The 20,414-nt window shown below is 33.3% G+C and overlaps 1 protein-coding gene across 1 annotated transcript in view; it reads left to right on the top strand.

The window, feature by feature from the left end:
- The window catches only part of DIAPH3 (diaphanous related formin 3), a 489,528-nt gene that overhangs the window by 323,542 nt on the left and 145,572 nt on the right, over positions 1-20,414 (top strand). Inside the window, exon 25 of the mRNA XM_070480866.1 lies at positions 14,057-14,192. Within this exon, the coding sequence (XP_070336967.1) occupies positions 14,057-14,192 (136 nt within the window). The remainder of the gene's footprint in view (positions 1-14,056; positions 14,193-20,414) is intronic.

The raw sequence follows: 20,414 nt of genomic DNA, 5'->3' as shown, positions 1-20,414 counted from the left end.
AAGAATAAAAGTATAGTAACTTTCACCTTTCCCATCTCGTTATAAAAAGATTGATATTTTAAGTATTTTATCCCTTTTTAATTTTATGCTTTCCTATAGAATACTTTGAACTAAATAAATAGCTACCTATATTTCATTGATAGTTGTGTCTTTAGATTATTTCTACAATTTTGTTAGAGTTATGTTTCATCCATTTAAGGATTTGTCATTCAGCTATTTTCAGACTTCAAGTTGAATTTTGGTTCCTGCAATTAAAATACACTGTGTAGTGAATAAATATAAAATCAATTATGTCATTTAATCTTCCTGCATGTGTTGATGAAATACAATTTATTAAAGTACTGATTTACCAAACAAAAATGAAATCATCCAATGAAAGGATATTTTTAGTGTAAAATATTTTTCATACAGAGGACAGCCAGAACAAAATTCATTTTGCCAAACCATTTAAATTATAAAAATTTGATGCTTGTCAACTCTAAATGTCATTTCTGATTGCTACTATATAGACCATCTCGGTGACCAACAGAAATTCCAAGGTGCTAAGTATTTTTGGTGTGTTTCTTATATCTTGTAGATTGACTCATATGTTATCAGAGAAAAGAAAATCCTGTAAAAGTCCTATGGCTGGATGTTGAGCCAGCTTATGTAATTATAATAGGAAATATCTTCTAGCCTTGCTTATTTTGGTGAGCTTATGACTTGAAAATCATCTTCACTGGCACCCTTGTTATTTTGAGATCATACTTGGAGATAAAAGCTCGAAACCTAGAGCAACGTAACTATTCTAACTATAGGATCTTGTTTTCTTCTTATCCTTTAGTATCTCTTTCTTTAAGGAATTACATCAATTCTAGGTGCTAAATATTTTGGGTTTGCAAACTTGAAAATTAATCCTGATAGGTTCTTCTAATCTTTATTCTTTAGGCTTTTCACAATAAAAACACACCTAGACTAATTGGCTTCATTTTTCTCTTTACTGATAAGATTTATTCTTACTATGCATTGCTCAGTGGGATACTAAATGCGTTTGACTGACAGGTTCTGTGTGATTAAATGTCTGGTGATTTATATTTCCCTTTTGCATTTTAAGTATTTTGTTTGTTCACTGAAATAATATAGCAAAAGGTAAAGACTGGATTATTCTAATATAATAAGATCAATGATTGATAATGGAGGGAAAAGAAATCAACTAAATAACGAACACATAGCAATAAGTATATGAACCTGTGTAATTGAAAAGGCAGCACTAAACTAGGATATCACAAACAAAAAATGAATAAAATGGCATATTCTTTGTACATTGGATATACTGGTCTCTCCACATTCTGAGCAAGAGAAAGAGAGAAGACACTATTAGCTAAAGGCTACTCTTTATATTGTGTTTTAAACATTATCAGGTTCATGTGGAATTTTGTCAGGTTTGAGTTGGGTGTTTTCCTTGAAGAGATGACTAGCAGTAGCTCAAAAAAATGCTGCCCTATCACTAAGCCTACCTTTAAGCACAGTTCTTCCTGGCTGTCATTGTGGGCCAAGCTGTGTCCTTATTTAGCTTCACAATTGGGAGAGAGAAAGAAAATTAATGGAAAATCATGTCCTGCTTTGGGAAAACCTTAAAAATGAACATTTTGTGGCCAGGCCGATGGCCGAGTGGTTAAATCCGCAAGCTCTGCTTTGGCAACCAGGGTTTTCGCTGGTTCGGATCCTGGGGACAGACATGGCACCACTCATCAGGCCACGCTGAAGCAGCATCCCACGTGCCAGAACTAGAAGGACCCACAACTAGAATATACAACTATATACTGGGGGGATTTGGGGAGAAAAAGCAGAAAAAAAAAAGAAGAAGATTGGCACCTGAGCTAACAACTGTTGCCAATCTTTAAAAAAAAAAAAGAACATTATATAGTTTATTAAACAAGTTGATGAATAGATTGAAATATCTCATTTATTTGAGAATTTTGCCAAATGTTTGAAGGAGTTGCAAACAGACTCATTGCAAAGTTAATGAAGGGTCAGCCATGTTAATATCTGGTGGGCTAGTAAGTAATTTGTTGTTTCACCTGAGTCTGACTTTACAATAAAGAGCAACTTGAACCTGAAACAGTTTAATCATCAGCCCCTGCACATCCTTTGGGACATTCTCAAAGGATAGTTTTCCATTTTCATATGTTTCACGGTCATAACTAATTCAACTAATTGACAATAACTAATAATAACGACTAATAACTAAGAAATGGTTCAACTAAAAACACCTCATATTGAATGTTAAGGGGATGAATTGTTTGTACCAGTGTATAGTATGTCATGCTCTCCTGTTCTCATTGATAGCATTTTTTTATTGGATTTCGTAATACCAGAGAAATTAATTTGATTAATTTTTACTGTCATTCTGGATTCCTTTCTAAAGCATCTACTGTGTAATCCTTGCAGATTGGGGTTTCTAAGAATAAACTTCTTTTCCATGAGGTAGTTATAGCCCATCGTTTATTTTTTGCACCTGGAGGGGAATTTTATATTTAGTAATAAAAGAAAGTAATCTTGATCGAAAACTGACAGGTAGATCACATACGTTTTATATTCTTAAAGACTTTTTTGACAAGTATTAATCATAAAAATATTATTTTCTTTCGTGTTCCAGTAAAGGAATATGTACAGGATGCATTTTTAAGTGTTTTTAAGTTAAAATATTTTCCATTCCTTCCTGAAAATGTAGTCATCAGGAATTTCTAGAGAGCAGTCCCTTAGTGTGGTTGAGCATCGACTCTTCTCAAGGTTGGGTGAACTCCTAGCAAAGCATTTAGTGGGGATGTGTTGGACTCTTTCGTGGTGGTTTACTTTGAGGAAATTAGTCTGTGTTTTCATGGTACCTAACACCCATCCCTCTGGAAAGCATGCAGATTTAAATTCAGTTTGTCTAATCTCATTTTGGCAACTTGAGACAAAAATTGAGTACTTTAGGCAACAAGAAAAGATTTCCGAGTTTAGTGAAAACTGTACTAAAGAGACCCCTGGCTTACATACATTAAATATTCATTAATGTTGAAAGAAATAAAACTGAAAAGACATTTATAAGCTTTTCAACTTTTTTTTTTTCCATATAACAAAATCTCCACTAGTTTTCTAAGTTACGAAAATATACAGGCTATTAACACATGTTGAAAAATGTTTAGTTGGGTAGATGAAACTATTTAAATAGGCTAAGACTTAGAAATAGAGATGAAGTACAATCAAAAAGTCAGGCTCTATGGAAGTCTACTTCTGTTTTATACTCTCATTTTTATATTTTATTACAATATTATCTTAGAGCATAAAATAAGACTAATGTATTTGTCAAGTAGGCCTATTTGGAATATAGTCTATTTCTTAAGGTTTTTTGGGAGAGGAGTAATATGCACATTGATCTTTTTAAATTTTGCTTTTGGGGAAAAAACAAAACAACTATTAATTGTAAGACTGGGCAATGTTTTAAGTTAATTTATCAGGAATGTCTAATTTCAAGTGCAAGCACTACTTGAGGAGAAAAACACAGGATGCTAACTTTCATTTCTAGAATAAAATCTTATAAAGCATATTAGATTTAGAATTATTAAAATCAGTGTTTCTATGTATACACGTAAATTAAATCTGTAAAAGTAAATACCCAGACTTGTGGTCAAGATTACACCTTGCCTTCCATATTTAATTCACCTCTATACCTTCCCTGCCAAGTAATCTAAGCTGTGTTGGATGCATGCTTTAATGGTACTTCCTGTCAACTCAATATACAATCACATTCCAACATCTCTGAATGGAATGCACTTATATTCTCATAGGAACTATGATAATTGGCACTCATCCAATATAATAGACACATATGTAATTGATGTAAACTAGAAAATGGGTCTTCCTTGATTCATTGCTGGATAAATAATTGTGTGACGCACTTGACTAATGATATTGTAATACTGAGAATAATATTATAAATTAGTAATAATGAAAGTAATATTAATAATTACTAACATTTATATAGGGCTCACTATGTGCCAGGCACTTCTGTAAGCCATTTACCTTATTAAATTCATTTAATTCTTACAACATTCTCATAAAGTAGGTACTATTTTGCCCATTTCACAGAAGAGGACTTGTAAAGATACAAGTCACACAGCTATTTAGTGCCAGATGGAAATTCAAACAAAGATAATATGACTCCAGGTTTCCTCCTTCTAACCATTATACTGTCTTTCTAAGATGCAGTGATAAGCTCAGATCGATTTTTTAAAAAATAGTTTCTGAAAGTAGTGAAATATTGTATTTTGAAGACATTCTTGATTGTCAATTTAACAAACTTTTTTTGAGTGCCTACCCAGGACTGATTTTATATGGCTGTCCAATGTTAAATTGTTCACCTTTGGATCCTAAAACACACATGTATAAGGTACCCAGAAAAATATATAGTGTATAAGAACTGCCACATTATACAAAGTACGTAAGAAATAAAGATCTAAGTGTTGGTCAGTCGTCTACAAGAACACACTTTTGAGGACTTTGCTTATCACAGTATGGTAGTGGGGGCTCCGAAAGATTCATCCCACCACAATACAACAAACTATTTTAAAACATGGCTGTGTTGTGAGAAGTTAGGGGAGTCTCCAAGGGCAAAAAGGGTTAAAGAGAAAAGAACAAAGCTGAGACTTGTGTGTTGAGTGTAGGTACACAAAGGGGAAAGCTAGGCTTGCCCTGGGATGCCAAGAACAAGACCAGGGCTTAATGCAGGGTGAGCACACTGAAAAAGACGAGCCTAGGACAAAAGCAAATTAAATTTATCTAGGTTAGAAATGATCCCTGATTATTTACAGAAGCAAATTCAAGGCTCTGTGCAGGTTGCCATTACAATTTAGGTCCTTAAGATTCTTGCAAATTAGGTTTAATCAAATAAGAGCACTTAACCCCAGTCAACAAACACATAAAAAAACAAGGGGTTGGGGTAGTGAAATAATCAGGAAGAAAACCAAAACAACAGATAGAAACCCCCAAGACTCCAGATATGGAATAACAATATGTGAAATGTTAAAGGAATTAACAGATGAGATTAAAGAGAGAGAGAGAAACAGGAGACTACCAAAGATGCCCAAGCAGATTTGAAAAAGAACCAAACAGAACTTAAGGAAGTGCAAGCATGGTGGTCGAAATTAAACATTAAATGGACTAAAGAGCGGATTATACTCAGCTGAAGAAAGAAATGGTGAATTGAAAATAGATCTAAAGAAATTTTCCAGAATGCAATCCAGAGAGATGGTATGATTAGAAGTATAAAAGACTTGTTAAGGAACTCTTGTACACTGCTAGTGGGAGTGTAAACTGGTGCAGCCACTATGGAAAGCAGTATGGAGTATCCTCAGAAGATTAAAAATATATCTACCATATGATCCAGTCATCTCACTGCTCACTATTTATCCCAAAGATCTTGAAAACACAAATGCATAAAGATATATGCACCCCTATGTTCATTGCAGCATTATTTACAATAGCCAAGACTTGGAAGCAGCCTAGGTGCCCATGAAGGGATGGATGGATAAAGAAGATGTGGTATATATACACAATGGAATGCTACTCAGCCATAAGAAAGGATGAAATCCTGCCATTTGTGACAACATGGATGGACCTTGAAGGTATTATGAGAAGTGAAATGAGTCAGAGGGTGAAAGTCAAATACCGTATGATCTCACTCATAAGTAGAAGATAAAAACAACGACAAACAAACACATAGCAACGGAGATTGGATTGGTGGTTACCATAGAGGAAAGGAGGAGGGGGGAGGGCAAAAAGGGTGATTAAGCTCACATATGAGGGGATGGACTATAATTAGTTTTGGGGTGGTGAACATGATGTAATCTACACAGAATTCAAAATATATTATGATGTAATCTGAAAGCTATATAATGTTAGAATCTAATGTTACTGCAATTAAAAAAAAATAAAGATCATGAATGGGAAAAAAAAAAAACCATGGAGGACAGAATGAGAAGACCTACTAGTATTATCTAAGTCTCAGAAGGATAGACTCAAAAGAATGAAAGCAAGACAATATTCGAACTGATGGCTGAGAATTTTCCAGATCAAGATTCCACAGAACAGGAAATACAAGCTATACCAAACCAGATTAAATAAAATTTACTTGAAAAAATGTTGTAGTGAAACTATAGAACACTAAAGGCAAAATCTTAAAAGCAGCCGAAGAGAAAAGATAGGACCACCAGTGCAATTACAGTTGGGTAAAGGTGACGTCTCGTCAGCAAAATGTAAGCCAGAAGAAAGGTATCTTCAAATGTTGAGGAAAAAAAACTCTTCTTCCAATTTGGGATACTCAGCAAGAGGTCTTTTTAGAAGAAGGACAAAAATTAAACTATTTGCATCTAGACAGATAATGATAATGTTTTCCATGAACATCCCTCTGTTAAAGAATCTTCTAAAGCAAGGATTAGCTAACTTTTTAACTGGCCAGATGGTAAATATTTGTGGACCATATAGTCTCTGTTGCAGCTACTGAGCTCTGCTGTACCAGTGCAAAAGCAGCCTTACACGGGATGTAAATGAATGGGTGTGGCTATGTTCCAATAAAACTTTACTTACAAAAATAGATGACCGTCCAGTCCAAGGATTGTAGTTTGCTGATCCCTGCTCTAAAGGATGTATCTAATGAAGCAGTAATTATTCTTTCAAAAAAAATGTTTGCAAGACAAGCAAGCATACCTACCATGAAACTAAATGTAAAGAAACAAAGTATACAATAAAACACTGTGTAGATTGTTTTGTAGAAAAGGGGAGACAGAGCTTAACTATTGGACAGCACTGTTATATAAATTGGAAGAGATGTTTGCATTTCAGGTGTTTTCTGTTCTCTGTTTTGTTCAAAATGGAGGAAGGGAGGTAAAGATATGAGTGAATGTTAGGCCTTGTTAAGTTGTTAGTTTGTGTGATGAAATTACAATGATAACGAGTAGAAGGATAGATCCCAAACCATAGGGGGAGAAATGGACCAAGAAAGACATACAAAGAAAAAAATGAGCATAGATAAAGGCAAAAAATATAGAAGGAACAATGTAAGGTAGTAGAAACAAATATTTTATAAATCACAAAAAATTTAAAAGACTGTAAGATTGGATAAAAAAAATCTAGCCTTGGGCTGTTTGAAATATATCTATAACCCAAGGATATGGAAAAGTTTGAAGTAACAGAACAGGTAATGAAATACAAGACAAATATTAATCAAAAGAAAGAGGAAAACTATTTTAATAACAGTTAAAACAAACTTAAGGGAATATTACTTCACCATGATAAAAAGTTTAACTCACCAGATAGATACAATTAAAAAATGTGCATGTACATAATAACATAGCACCAAAATAAACAAGTAAAAATTGATAAACTCTAGAAATAAGTTGACAGATTTAGCATTATATTCCAAAACTTCAACAAAGTTCTCTAACTTATTGATGTCAAGCAGAAAAATATTGTTAAAGACATGGGAGCTTTAAATAATTCAATTAACAGACTTGATTCGGTTAATATACATAGAATCCAGCTCAATAATTAAAGAATATACATTCTTCCCAATTACAAGTGGAACTCTTATCAAATTAATCACGTACTAGAGGCCATGAAAGAAATCCAGGAAACTGATAAATTTCTAAGTTTCAGCTTCATTCATTGACCACAATAACATGAAGTTAGAAATTAAAAAAGGATAAATATTTAAAACCTCTAATTTGAAAATTTTAAAAAAATTCTCATCTGTCAAGGAAGAAATCATAGGAAAAAATTAGACCTGAAGAATATTGAAAATACTCCACATCAGAATTTGCGGGACACAGTAATACTAGCATAAAGAAATTTACACCCTAAGTGCTTATGTTAAAAAATTAGAAAGACTGAAAATTAACAAGATAAGCATCTGACTTAAGAAGTTATATAATCCTAGAGAAAATAGGGGGGAAATAAAGGAATAAATGAAGGAAAAAATGACTTAAGAATTTTTAGAAGCCTAAATGTGGCTCTTTTATAAAGATAAGTTAATTAGATAAATTTCTGAAAAGATTAATAAAGAAAAAAATAATATTGAGAATACAGCAAGGACTATAACTACAAATACAAAAGATAGTAAAAAAGAGAAGCAAATAGTGTAAAAATTTGTAGACCAGAATTGGAAGTGTTGATGAAATAGATGACTTCCTAGAAAAAAATTATGTATTGAAACTCACTTAAGAAAGCTTGGATAAGCCTATAACTAATTTTTAATTTAATGACCTACTTTGAATCTTCCAACAAGTTAAATACTTGGCCCAGAAAGTTTATAGAGGAGTTTTACCAAATTTCAACGAAATAATTATTCCAAACTGAGTGCTAAAAATATATATTATGACCAAATGTTCAAAAAGATAAATTCATGTCCAGAAAAGACATTAAAAGACCCAAGTCAATGGAGAACCACATCACAGTCATAGAGACTCAATATTGTACAGATATCAATTCTCTCTATGTTAATCTACAAAATCAGAGCAATTCTTTTCAAAAGCCTAATAGGGCTTTTCAAAAATCTTAATAATCTATTTAGTCATTTCTTTCTTGCCTTATCATACATGTATACTAGCTAGTAGTTAAATTCTCATTATTAGGTTAAGAGAGTTCCCTTTGTTCCTAGTTTCCTGCTTAGGGCTAGAATGTTCAACTAGTTTGTTAAATTGTCCCAAATATGAACAAGGGTTGATTTTTATCGAATGTTCTCAATCTATTGAAACTCAATGTGCTGAATTATGTTTATGGATGTTTTAATATTAAACTAGACTTTCATTTCTGGGATAAACTCAACTTGTACTAAAACAGCGCCAAACATCAATTCATATATGACCACTTGAAATCCAGAAGAGGTGGCTTTGCAGCTCAGTAGGGAAAGGATAGACTAGTTGTGAAATAGTTATGAATCAACTCATTTTCCTTATGAAAAAAGTAAATTCAGTTCCTACCTCATACCATTCCAAAACGTTGATTCCAGATAAAGTGCGTACTGAAATGTAGGCAGCATCATTAAAACTTTAAGAAGGAAATATAGGAGAATATCTCTGTCTTTTAATTAGGGAAGGATTTCTTAAATAAGATATAAAAGGTCCAGCAGTAAGAGAAAAGAGACTTTGACGTAAATTGAATAACTTCTGTTTACTGAAAGACAACATAAATAAAGTGACAGTTAAAATCCAGGATATATTTATAAAACATAAAACTGACAAAAGGTTAGTCTCCAGAATATTTAAAGAACTATAAATCATTAAGAAAATGATTAACAACCTAATGGGAAAATGGGTAAGAGAGATGAACAGGCGTTTCACAGAGTAGGAAATACAAATGTTTTATAAACATGTAAGAAGCTACTTAAACTAATTAGTAACCATAGAAATACAAGTTTAAAACATGATATGATACCATTATATACCTACCAAACAGGTAGAGGACTGATGATAACAGTCTTGGTGAGTATGTAGGCTATGATTAAACACAGATGGTAGGGATGTCCACTGGCACAACCACTCTGAAACATTTTGACATCGTCTAGTAAAGATGAAGATGAACCTCTCCTTTTATTTAACAACTCCATTCGTATCCTAGAGAGCAGTGGGTTTCAAACTATTTTGACCATAACCCACGCAATGGGACCCAGCACTCTTATGTGTATGTATTTTTAGAACAGAAACAAAAGCATCAATAATACTTATCCATACTGCTTGTAATTACATTCTGAAATGTTCTGTTCTCTTTACCTAAAGAGTGACTGTCAAGAGTTTCTAAATAGATTTAAGAACCAACTTACCCTTACAACATTTATACACAGGGAGACAGGTACAAGATGTTTGTATCTGCATTGTTCATCATAGCCAAAAATTAGAAACAACCTAAATCCTGCTGATAGTGTAGATAATAAAACACAATTTAACATTGTAAGCAACAAAAATGAAGTGCAATTTATCCATAAAAATATGGATGAATCTTAGAAACATAATGTTGAGTGAAAAATAGCAAGTTACAGAAGCTTATAATAAAGATGATGCTGTTTTCAAAATACTCAAAGGTAATGTTTATGATAATAGCCACAATTTACGAAGGATTACACTCTGCTAGACTTTTCTAAATTTTATACACACACACACAGACACACACACACGCACGCATTTAAATTTACTGGCATTAGGTCATTTTGGTTTCTCTGAGAGAAAATATGTTGTATAATGTATATTTAAACCAGTTGTGGCAAAGTTCTTGTTATTACATTAGTTATATATAAAACATAAATTAGAGATGGGAAATAATTGTGAGCTGATGTATTTTAATTTCTTCCAGAATACACACACATGTATATATTTAACACGTCTCTATGTACTTTTTTTTTTTTGAGGAAGATTAGCCCTGAGCTAACTACCGTCAATCCTCCTCTTTTTTCTGAGGAAGACTGGCCCTGAGCTAACATCCATGCTCATCTTCCTCTACTTTATACGTGGGACGCCTACCACAGCATGGCTTGCCAAGCGGTGCCATGTCCGCACCCGGGATCCGAACTGGCGAACCCCGGGCTGCCGAAGCAGAATGCGTGCACTTAACCCCTGTGCCACCGGGCCGGTCCTCTATGTATTTTTGTATGCATACATTTATTAATATTTTTATATAGATATTTTAGAATCTGCTGTCACCAAAAAAGCATGTGAGCCTTAGGAACTCAGGTAACTTATTGATTATGTCTTTGAAATGAACAGTCAAAAATGTGACTGAAATTTTAAACCTGTCTGCGGTCATTCCTGTAGACTTGTGAGCCCACCGACCTTTCAGACAAGAGCATGGACTAGGCTGTATCTGGGAAGTTCTGCAAGCACTCAAAGAATTTCTTTCAGCATTGCTTAGCTGAAAGGAGTTGGTGACAGTGCAATTTATTTGCCTATTGACTAAATAGAAAGCTATGTCAAAAATAAGATGATTAAAAAAAAGACGTCTTATAGCTGTCTCTATGTGTGGCTCACCCCTAATTTTCCTTTCTGGCTTCGAATTTAGAGTTGAAGTAACAGGCAATTTTATCTAGAATCATGTGGTTCTCTAACTGTTCAGGTTTTGTGTTTTAGGCTACTTTTACTTTTCAGCATTTAGAATGAAAGAAAATCTCAAATTACTGTTTGAACTGAGATGTTAGTTTCAGACTAAATACCTATTTCTATGCTGTCTGTTGGTATTTTTCCGGCTAAAGTTCTTCTCCTAATAGTTATAATGTCAGAATAAGATATGTTTTAAATGAGATAGGCTCTTAAATGAAAATCAATAGTGCATTTTCCATAAAACAAAATAGCTTTAAGAACTACTTCAGACGTTATTTTTAAATGTAAACATTATTTTTATAGATCCTAGGAAGTAATTTTGACTTTTTATTACCCAATGGAATACTTAAAGGGTGTGGCCATTATATCTGGCAGTACGTGGTCTATTACACGTTCTCATTGAAATGCATCTAGTCACTAATGTAGAAAGTTCACATCAGAAAATTTTGTACTTTAATAAATTTTTTAAATAAGGTACGTGATATATTTTTTTATCTGTTGCGATTTCCCCTATTTATTTCCCTCAAGCAAGAAATAGTTTTGATTCCTGAATGTTTGATTCTTTTCTCTACCACAATCCACTTTTCCTACCCCATCTCCCTTATACATACACACATGGATGCGCATGCACACACACACATACTGATATACACACTCATCTTTGAAATCCCACTTATTTTCTACTTTTATGTTGCCTTCTCCTACTTTCCTAACTTATGTTGATTTTTATAGCAGCTGTTGTCTTATGGCTGGTATTTAACATATACTGCCATAATATGGAGCAACATGGTAGAAAAAACATAGACTGTAGCTGGCTTTCAAATCTTGCCTCTACCTCTTACTACTTTCATTCTAGTGAACAGGTACTTAACCATTCTGTGCCAGAATAAAGAATGCATTTCAAAGATTAGAGGGATCGCATATTGAAGAATCTATCGTTACAGCTGCTATTTCATAGCTTAGCAATAATAATTAGTGCTAATATAGGTCGTGAACTGTGAAGATCATGAGAATTTACCTTGTTAGCCTGCTAGTTTCATGGATGTTGACAGAGGACACAATGTGCAATCAGAGACAAAGAACAGTTTACTACTCACAGCAATAGCAGTAGCTAGAGTAAACAATTTGGTAGATTCCCGAGCCCAAATTCCCACAGGGCAATGAAGAGGGCCAGTTAATACCTACATGCATAGTGGTTTGTATTACTGTAGGGAAATCCTGAACTGAGAGAACCCAATCTTATTTAAGAGGTAGGGCCCCAACCTGTGCCCCAGTTTATCATACTAGACAGTAAACAAATCCATTTTCTTGAGAAGAGACACTACTTCTATGTTCCAAGACTGCTCATTATACCAATATCCTTGAAAAGATAGTTTGGAACAAAGGTACTTGATTAGCGCTTATGTCTTAGAGTGCTTAGTCTTGCAACCTTTTGCTTGAAAATCTCCAATTGTTTCCCAGTCCTCTTAAAATAAAATCCAAACCCTCTATCTTGGCCTAGGAGTTCCTAAGTGATCTGTCCTCAGCGTATGTCCTGACCTCATTTTATACCAGCATACTGGCGCCTTTCCCTCTCTCAAACCCACCTACAGCCTTTGCCGTTTGTTCTTCCCCCAGATTGTCACCTAGCTAGCTCCCTGACATTCAAGATTCGGATTGAATCAGCTCAGCAAGTAAGGCCTTATCTGACCACCTAATGTTAAGTAATTCCCCAGGCATTCTATCACATCACTCTGTTTTATCTTTTTTTCGTAGAAGTATATCAAACTTTTTTTTATTGTTTATTGTCTGTCTTTGCCTCCTGCCCCACCCTATCACACAGAATGTAAATTTGTTTTAGAGCTATATGTATATGTCTCTCTCTCAAGTCCTTATAATAGTATCATTTACTGCTCAGTCTCTCCCTAAGTATGTATTGAATGAACAGATGGAGGGATGACATAATACTCCTTCTACTTTATGCTTTTTGTTCCTCATTTTTTTCCTTGTACTTTTCCTTTCATTGTTTTGGTCAATAATATTAAACTTTATTATTTGATTTCTAATGAAGAACTTGTATTATCTCTAGGGTTAAAAAAATAAGACTATTACAATAAAGAAGAAATTAAAGCTCCTCCCAAAATAACATAAGCCACCTACTTGTTGATGTTTAATAATACACTTTTCTGTTGAATCCTATTAGTGATAAACTAGCAGTTAGATAACCTGTTTGGATTCACTGGTACTGAGAATACAGTCTCCATAGGAGATTGTAACACGATGCCATGCTGTTTGTTGGCACTTAGAAAAATCCATGTTTGCCTGCTAATTCCCACTAATGCCACGTGAGAGGCATTTGTTGATCTGTATAAAACTTAGAACATAAGAAATTAACTAATCACATATCTATTGAGATCTTATGGTTCACATGTTATTATTGGTTTTGATGAACAGTCAGAGGGCCTGGTTTTGAAATGCCAAGTATTTCTTTAGTCATCCTTATGACAGTTCTCTCTGTATGAAATTGTAATGACTACTTTATATTACAATTGGTCATTTAACAAAATTTTAGCTCCTTTCTGTCTTCAACTGTCTTTCTTGTACTCAGTAGTTTGCTTAGCGGAGGCGGTATGGGAGACTAATACATTTGCTAGACACTCTTGGAAATATGTATAGGAAAACAGTTTTGATTTGTGAATTAAATGCTTTTTTATTTTTAGTTTCTGTCTGCCTTCTCTTAGTTGATTCCACTAAGATGAAGGTGCGTTAAACATAACAGGTGTATTTATAGATAACGTAACTAATTTAACAAGAGTTCATGTGCTAATCTTTTAAAAGACTGTGGTATTAATATAAGAAGTAGCTATTATCTAAAAGATATTTAATCACAGTTCTACAGTTTAATAATTTTCCGTTTTCTTTGTGGAATCACTGATTAAAACTGATCGTTTTTAAAAATTTATTTGTAATAGCAAGCAATAAAGGAAAATGTCAAAAAAAGAGAAGCAGAAGAAAGAGAAAAACGTGCCAGAATAGCCAAAGAATTGGCAGAGAAAGAAAGACTTGAACGCCAACAAAAGAAAAAGCGCTTATTAGAAATGAAGACTGGTGAGTACTATCAAATTTGCTCTTTATACTATGTATTAAGTATATCAGTATACTTAAGATATATACTGGTTACTTTATTAGCAGTTTAGTACACTTGGGCAAAAAAGGAAGATATGACCAGTTATTTGTACAGTTAACGTGTAGAACAATTTTTTTTTTTTTTTATGAGCTTCCCCCCCTTTAGTTTACTATCCCTACAGTAGTGTTTTCATTCTGACATGGTCGTAGGTGATTTGGGTCCTCTAGCCTACTGTTGCAGTTCCACTGTATTCACATTTCTTTGACTACTGCTTCAATAAGTAATCTGTAATAATTTATGCCAATTAATAAATTAACCACTTCAGGAAACTGTGGGAAATTCTGAAAGACAAGTAACCTGATTTCTTCAACAAAATACTCTTAAGGGGAGGAAAAAAGTAATAGAGGGAAAACGTTGGTTAAAAGAGATTCAAGAAACATATCAATCAATTGCAATAAATGGAAGTTATGTGTGTATTCCAATCCAGACAAATGCCAAAAAGAATGCCAAAAAAAAGCAGTCTGAAAATTTGAATACTTTTTTTTTTTGTAGACATGACAATGTTGTTGTGAATATGTTTTAAAGTATCTTTTAGGAAGCGATACTGAAATGTTATAGATGAAAAGACATGATGTCTGGGATTTCAGTCAAAATAGTCTGGCGTGACTAGGAAGTAGGCAGGTGTATAGATAAAACAAGATTGGCTCTAAATAATAATTGCTAAAGTTGGGTGATGGGTACTTGGAAGGGAAGGGTGGAGAAAAGGATGTGTTCACTATACCATTTTCTCTACTGTTGTATATTTAAAAAAATTTCAATAAAAAATTCTTGGAAAAAATTTTTACAAAGATAGAAAAGTACAGTTCTATAGAGATATGTCTGTATATTTTCCACAGCTAAAAGTTACCACTAACTTAGAAGCAAAAGAATTAAGTAAATTGTAGTTAGGTTTTCACCCCCTCAAAATTCTGGCTCTTCCACCTCCAAGTCACTAAGGATTGCAGAAGGCTTTAATTAAAAATCCATCAACTTCACTGCTAAATTACCATAGTTTACAACTCAGGGCTGCAAATTCACCTGAGGTTTCCCCAGGGCAGACTGAGATGCCTTCTTTGCTTTCATTTTTACTGACATATTTTATCTTTAATAAAGCAAGCTGAGTACCTTAATGTATCACACATGTTTCTTACAGGGGAAAAAAGTCATCTAAGCACAATTTCTTGTTTATAAGAGTACACTTGAAATTCAGGAAGTGTTCTCAGAAATATCTTAAAATGTTAACAAAAATGGAGATCAGAAGGCTTAGCATTGATTTAAAAAATGCTTCTGGAAATCATTTTTAAAATAATCTATTACTGCCTAATTTACCAGACATTCTGATAGTTGAGCATTAGCTCATTTAGTGTTGGTTACAGAGTCATCTACATGAGTTACTTGATGGCAAATGGGATGTGTTCTTTGTCGGTTTTGCCCAAGGGTCTATCACACAGAGCTGCTCAGCAATTCTCTGTTCTATCAATCTGGAAAATTAGAACCTGATAGGAAGCAAAAATTTTAATGAAACTTCAAATCCAATGTAATCTTAATAATGTTTTCATTTAAATTTATATTTCTTCTGGAGAGTTACATTTTTAAGAATAACTAAGTTTATTTTTCCAATTTAAAAATAATACTTTAGTGTTATAGAAAACACGTAAAACATAATAGATAGATCAAACGACAATTACCCATACTCCTCCTATCCAAAGAATCACTGTTAATATTTTGGCAAATTTTTCTTTCAGTTTTAAAATTTTCTACTTTTTGGTAATAGCTATGTGATCCTAGAGAATATGCAGTTTAGGGTCTCACTTTCTCTTGCTGAACTTTCTGAATGTTTCATGTTATTCTTAATTTGTAATTCTTCATTTGTAATTTTTAATATCTATGTCATTGCATCCACTGGATATGCCATATCTAATTTAACTTGCATTAGTCAGTAATGAAGTCATAGAACGATAGTTACTTCCATCTTTTCAATGTGATAAATACATTTATGCAAAAGTAACTAACAAATGTTTATACTTTTTAGGATATGGAATGGAAAAGGATAAATATTTTTAAGACTTTTGCTGCATGTTGCCAAATTATTCTAATTTCACCAACTTTTAACATTAATTTATGAATGTGCCTTGGTATTGAGTATTCTCATTTTTTCAGATTTTTGTTAATGTAATAGATTAGGAAATTGTGTTCTATTATCTTAGTTTGCATTTCTTTGAGTGCTACTGAGGTTGGACATTTTTTCAAGTGTTTATACTCCATTTGTATTTCCTCCTTTGTGAATTGTGTCGTCTTAGTCTTTTTCTTATGGATTTACAAAAGTTAGCTCATTATGTATCAGTATTTACCTTTTAAATTTATTTTCTCAGTTTGGCTCTTATTTTTATATCTTGACATATAAAAGTGTTTTGAAGGGGAGCAAAATATGCTACCCAAAAATATGCTACTTTAGCATATTGATTATTTTGAATTAAAGTTACTTGAGAAACAGCCTGAGCAAGAAGGACAGTCTGACCCTTTGCCTCCCTGAAAGCAGGAAATAAATCTCTCAGGTGAAAAGTACCCTTCCTGTATCAGGAGAAAGAGGGCACCCTTATCGCCAGAGATGGGGAATTTAGGGCCAAGAAGGCTGTAGGAACCAACCTGGTTACTTCCTTACTAATTTATCACCCCAAGCCCTACTTTCTTTTTCTTGTCAATTCTTCACAAATTTATTCTTTCTTTGTCTAAAAGGTATAAAAGCTGCCTGCTTTGGTCACTTCTTTGAATCTCATGTTTTTATGGGTTCCTGTACATATGAAATCAAATTTGGTTTTCTCCTGTTAATCTGTCTTATGTCAGTTTAATTATTAGACCAATCAAAGAACATAGAAGGGGAAACGGGATAAGTTTTCCTCCCCTACAGTTTCCACTTTGTTGTATAATGCTTTATTATAATCTTTGCTTTTATTATTTTTTTCTATCTTTAAGTTTAGAAAGTCATCTTTTCAGCAATTTATCTCCTTCAATTTTTTTCTAGTTTCGGTCACAGTAGTGCGCCCTTATCCATGTGGGATGTGCTCCAAGACCCTCAGTGGATGCCTGAAACTGCACATACTACTGAGCCCCGTATATACTGTTTTCTCCTACCCATACATACCTATGATAACGTTTAATTTATAAGGTAGGCGTAGTGAGAGATAACAATAACTAATAATAAAATAGAACAATTATAACAGTAGACTGTAATAAAAGTTACATTAATAAAAAAGTTACTTTAATAAAAGTAGATCTTAGCAACTTCAGCATATGACCTTTTTCCTTTCTTTATTAAGTTGAGAACTTTAACCTTTTCACTTAAAGGAAGCACTTTATGGCTTCTCTTTGGCATATGCGGGTTGCCAGGATCACGACTTGTGCTTTGGGCTATTATTAAGTAAAATAAGGGTTACTTTAACACAAGCGCTGCGATACTGTGACAGTTGTTGTAATAACTGAGATGGCTACGAAGTGTCTAATGGATAGGTAGATCATACCGCATGAATATTCTGGACAAAGGGATGATTCACGTCTTGGACAGAGCGTGGCAGCACAGCACGAAATTTCATCACACTACTCAGAACAATGCACAATTTAAAACTTAGAATTGTTTATTTCTGGAATATCCCATTTTAATATTTTCAGATAATGGTTGACTGCAAGTAACTGAAACCACAGAAAGCAAAACCACAGATAAGGGGGATCTATGATATTCGTAATACTATTCTGCTCCAATTATTCGTAATTCTTCCTTAATCGTTCATATATTTGACCTATAGGTTTTAATAAACTAGGGTCTGTGTTTTCTGAATTTTACCAAAACTGTTCTAATATTTAACCATAAATTATGGTTAATAATTGGTTTATGTTGTTTTCAGATAGGTAATTTTATGTTGAAGACATTTTCTATTGTTAAATACTAAAATAGATTTGAATATTTTTTATTTTTAAAATAAATTTCAAGAAAGTTTTGCATCTTTTGTTAATCAAATAGCTCATCTTATTTAACTTATTTGATTTTTTATAAGACTTTTTCTATACTATCTCTTCCCAAGTATCGTCTGCAAATTATCATAGATGAGTCTCAAATAATACAAGGCTCTCACTTGATAAGGGTTTCCAAAGCCTTTAGTTGCTGAGGTCCAGTGTGCCATACATTTTGACATTTCCGAGAGAATGTTCTTCAAAGGAGAGTCTGGGGTAGTAATGATTTATGTGAATGACATTAAATAAATCCTGTAAAATAATACATCTTTAAAATAAATATGATATACATGTGTGAATATTTTAATAGATTTAATAAGGAAGTCATTTAATACAAGGTGATAACATTTGTTACAACAGAAAGCTACAATGTGGAAAGCTACTTTTGGAACATTTTCTCTTTTAAAAACATTTGAAAATTTTGGAAATCAACTTGGATTTTTTTTCTCATAGGCTATGGAATTTTAAAGATATATCACCAATTTCATAGCACCTAAACATATAATTTTTTCACCAAAATGAAAGACCTCTTCTAAAACCCCCCAAAATGATGATTATTCTGAATGGTCTTTAGTTATCTTTTAAACATAACATGACTATTAATATAGAAGAGCAGAGTATTCACTCTCTCAATATTCATGTAGCTGCTATAGCCAAGTAAGTCATATAAGTATCAAATATATTATTATTTATTTGTTGATAACTTTTCTCAAGTTTAAAAATAGTACAAATATGCAGTCACCTTTTCCTTTCCATGTTGGATGTAGAATATGCTTTTTGTCAAATCATGGTTTTCATAACATTTGGAGGCTTTAGGAAGTAGAAGTTACTAAATCAGTATGTCTAATTAGCACGTGATTCCTGAAAATATTCTTATGCAAAATATCAACTTTTGATACTTTTAATGGATGTAAATTTTATGCATTTTTGATATTTGCCAAATACTATCTTTAATAAAGACATTGTATTATTATGAAAAGTATAAGTGCTATGGTCTTCCGTTATTATTTTATTGGTTTGGAAAAGAAATTTAATAGCTAGGCCTCTTTTATTCATCAACAAATAGTTCTTTTCTGTGTGGTGAGATTATAGTGATAATAAGGATAAATAAGGTCTCTGCTGTAATAAAGTTTAAAATTCTAGTGAGTGAGGGGCTGACCCGGTGGCGCAGTGGTTAAGTGCGCAGGTTCTGCTTCGGTGGCCCAGGGTTCCCTGGTTCGGACGTGGCACTGCTTGGCAAGCCATGCTGTGGTAGGCGTCCCACATATAAAATAGAGGAAGATGGGCACAGGTGTTAGCTCAGGGCCAGTCTTCCTCAGCAAAAAGAGGAGGATTGGCAGCAGATGTTAGCTCAGTGCTAATCTTCCTCAAAAAAAAAAAATTCTAGTGAGTAAATTGGACAATCACATATATAAGATAATTTCAGATTATATAAAGTTGTATGAAGTAAACTAAAACAAGATAATCAAATGCAGATGGAGACCGAAGATGGTCAGCAGTGACAAAATTTGGTCTTAGAGAACTAAGGAGAATATTAATGTATATCAGACTTACTAATTTAAAATACTGGTTATAAACTCCTTAGAAATTGATAGGATAACCAGGCTCGTGTTTATATGCTATACTATATGTGCTAATATAGTGTATTTTTTAAATATCTTATTGTGAGGTCAGCTAGCACTTTATGTTATTTTTCTGTGGTGCTGCTCTAATCTTTCTAGAAGTTGTCAGTCTGGCTTTCCGATTCTTAAAAAAATGTAGAAGGGTGAAATGTTGAATTTACATTAGTGTTTTCTCACCTCTCTGGAGCAGGAACTTTTTGTTTTATCTTATTTTTGTAAGTAGGACACGCACCCTTGAATGATAGAGGAAGAGAAAAATCTTCACATAATCCCACCGTAAATCCCACAGGGAGCTTCCTTCCACATATTTTCATGACTTTAGTATTTTCACCATGCAAATAAGAACTGTGTTTTTTCACAGATGTACAAATGCGTGTGTCACCACCTGAGGTAGGAGAGTAACTTAAATCCCTGCTCTTTCTTATCCCTCCTACATCATTACTTGCCCTTGGCAGGAGAGCGGCAACTGTTTTTAAGTCTGCCGTTTATTATCACTATCATTTCAGAATGTGGTTTTTGTTAATAGAATGCAAATAA

This window comes from Equus asinus, chromosome 11 (assembly GCF_041296235.1).
Source record: "Equus asinus isolate D_3611 breed Donkey chromosome 11, EquAss-T2T_v2, whole genome shotgun sequence".
Taxonomy (NCBI): Eukaryota; Metazoa; Chordata; class Mammalia; order Perissodactyla; family Equidae; genus Equus; species Equus asinus.
The sequence above is the reverse complement of the archived record's forward strand: the minus strand, read 5'-3'. Positions and strand labels throughout refer to the sequence as shown.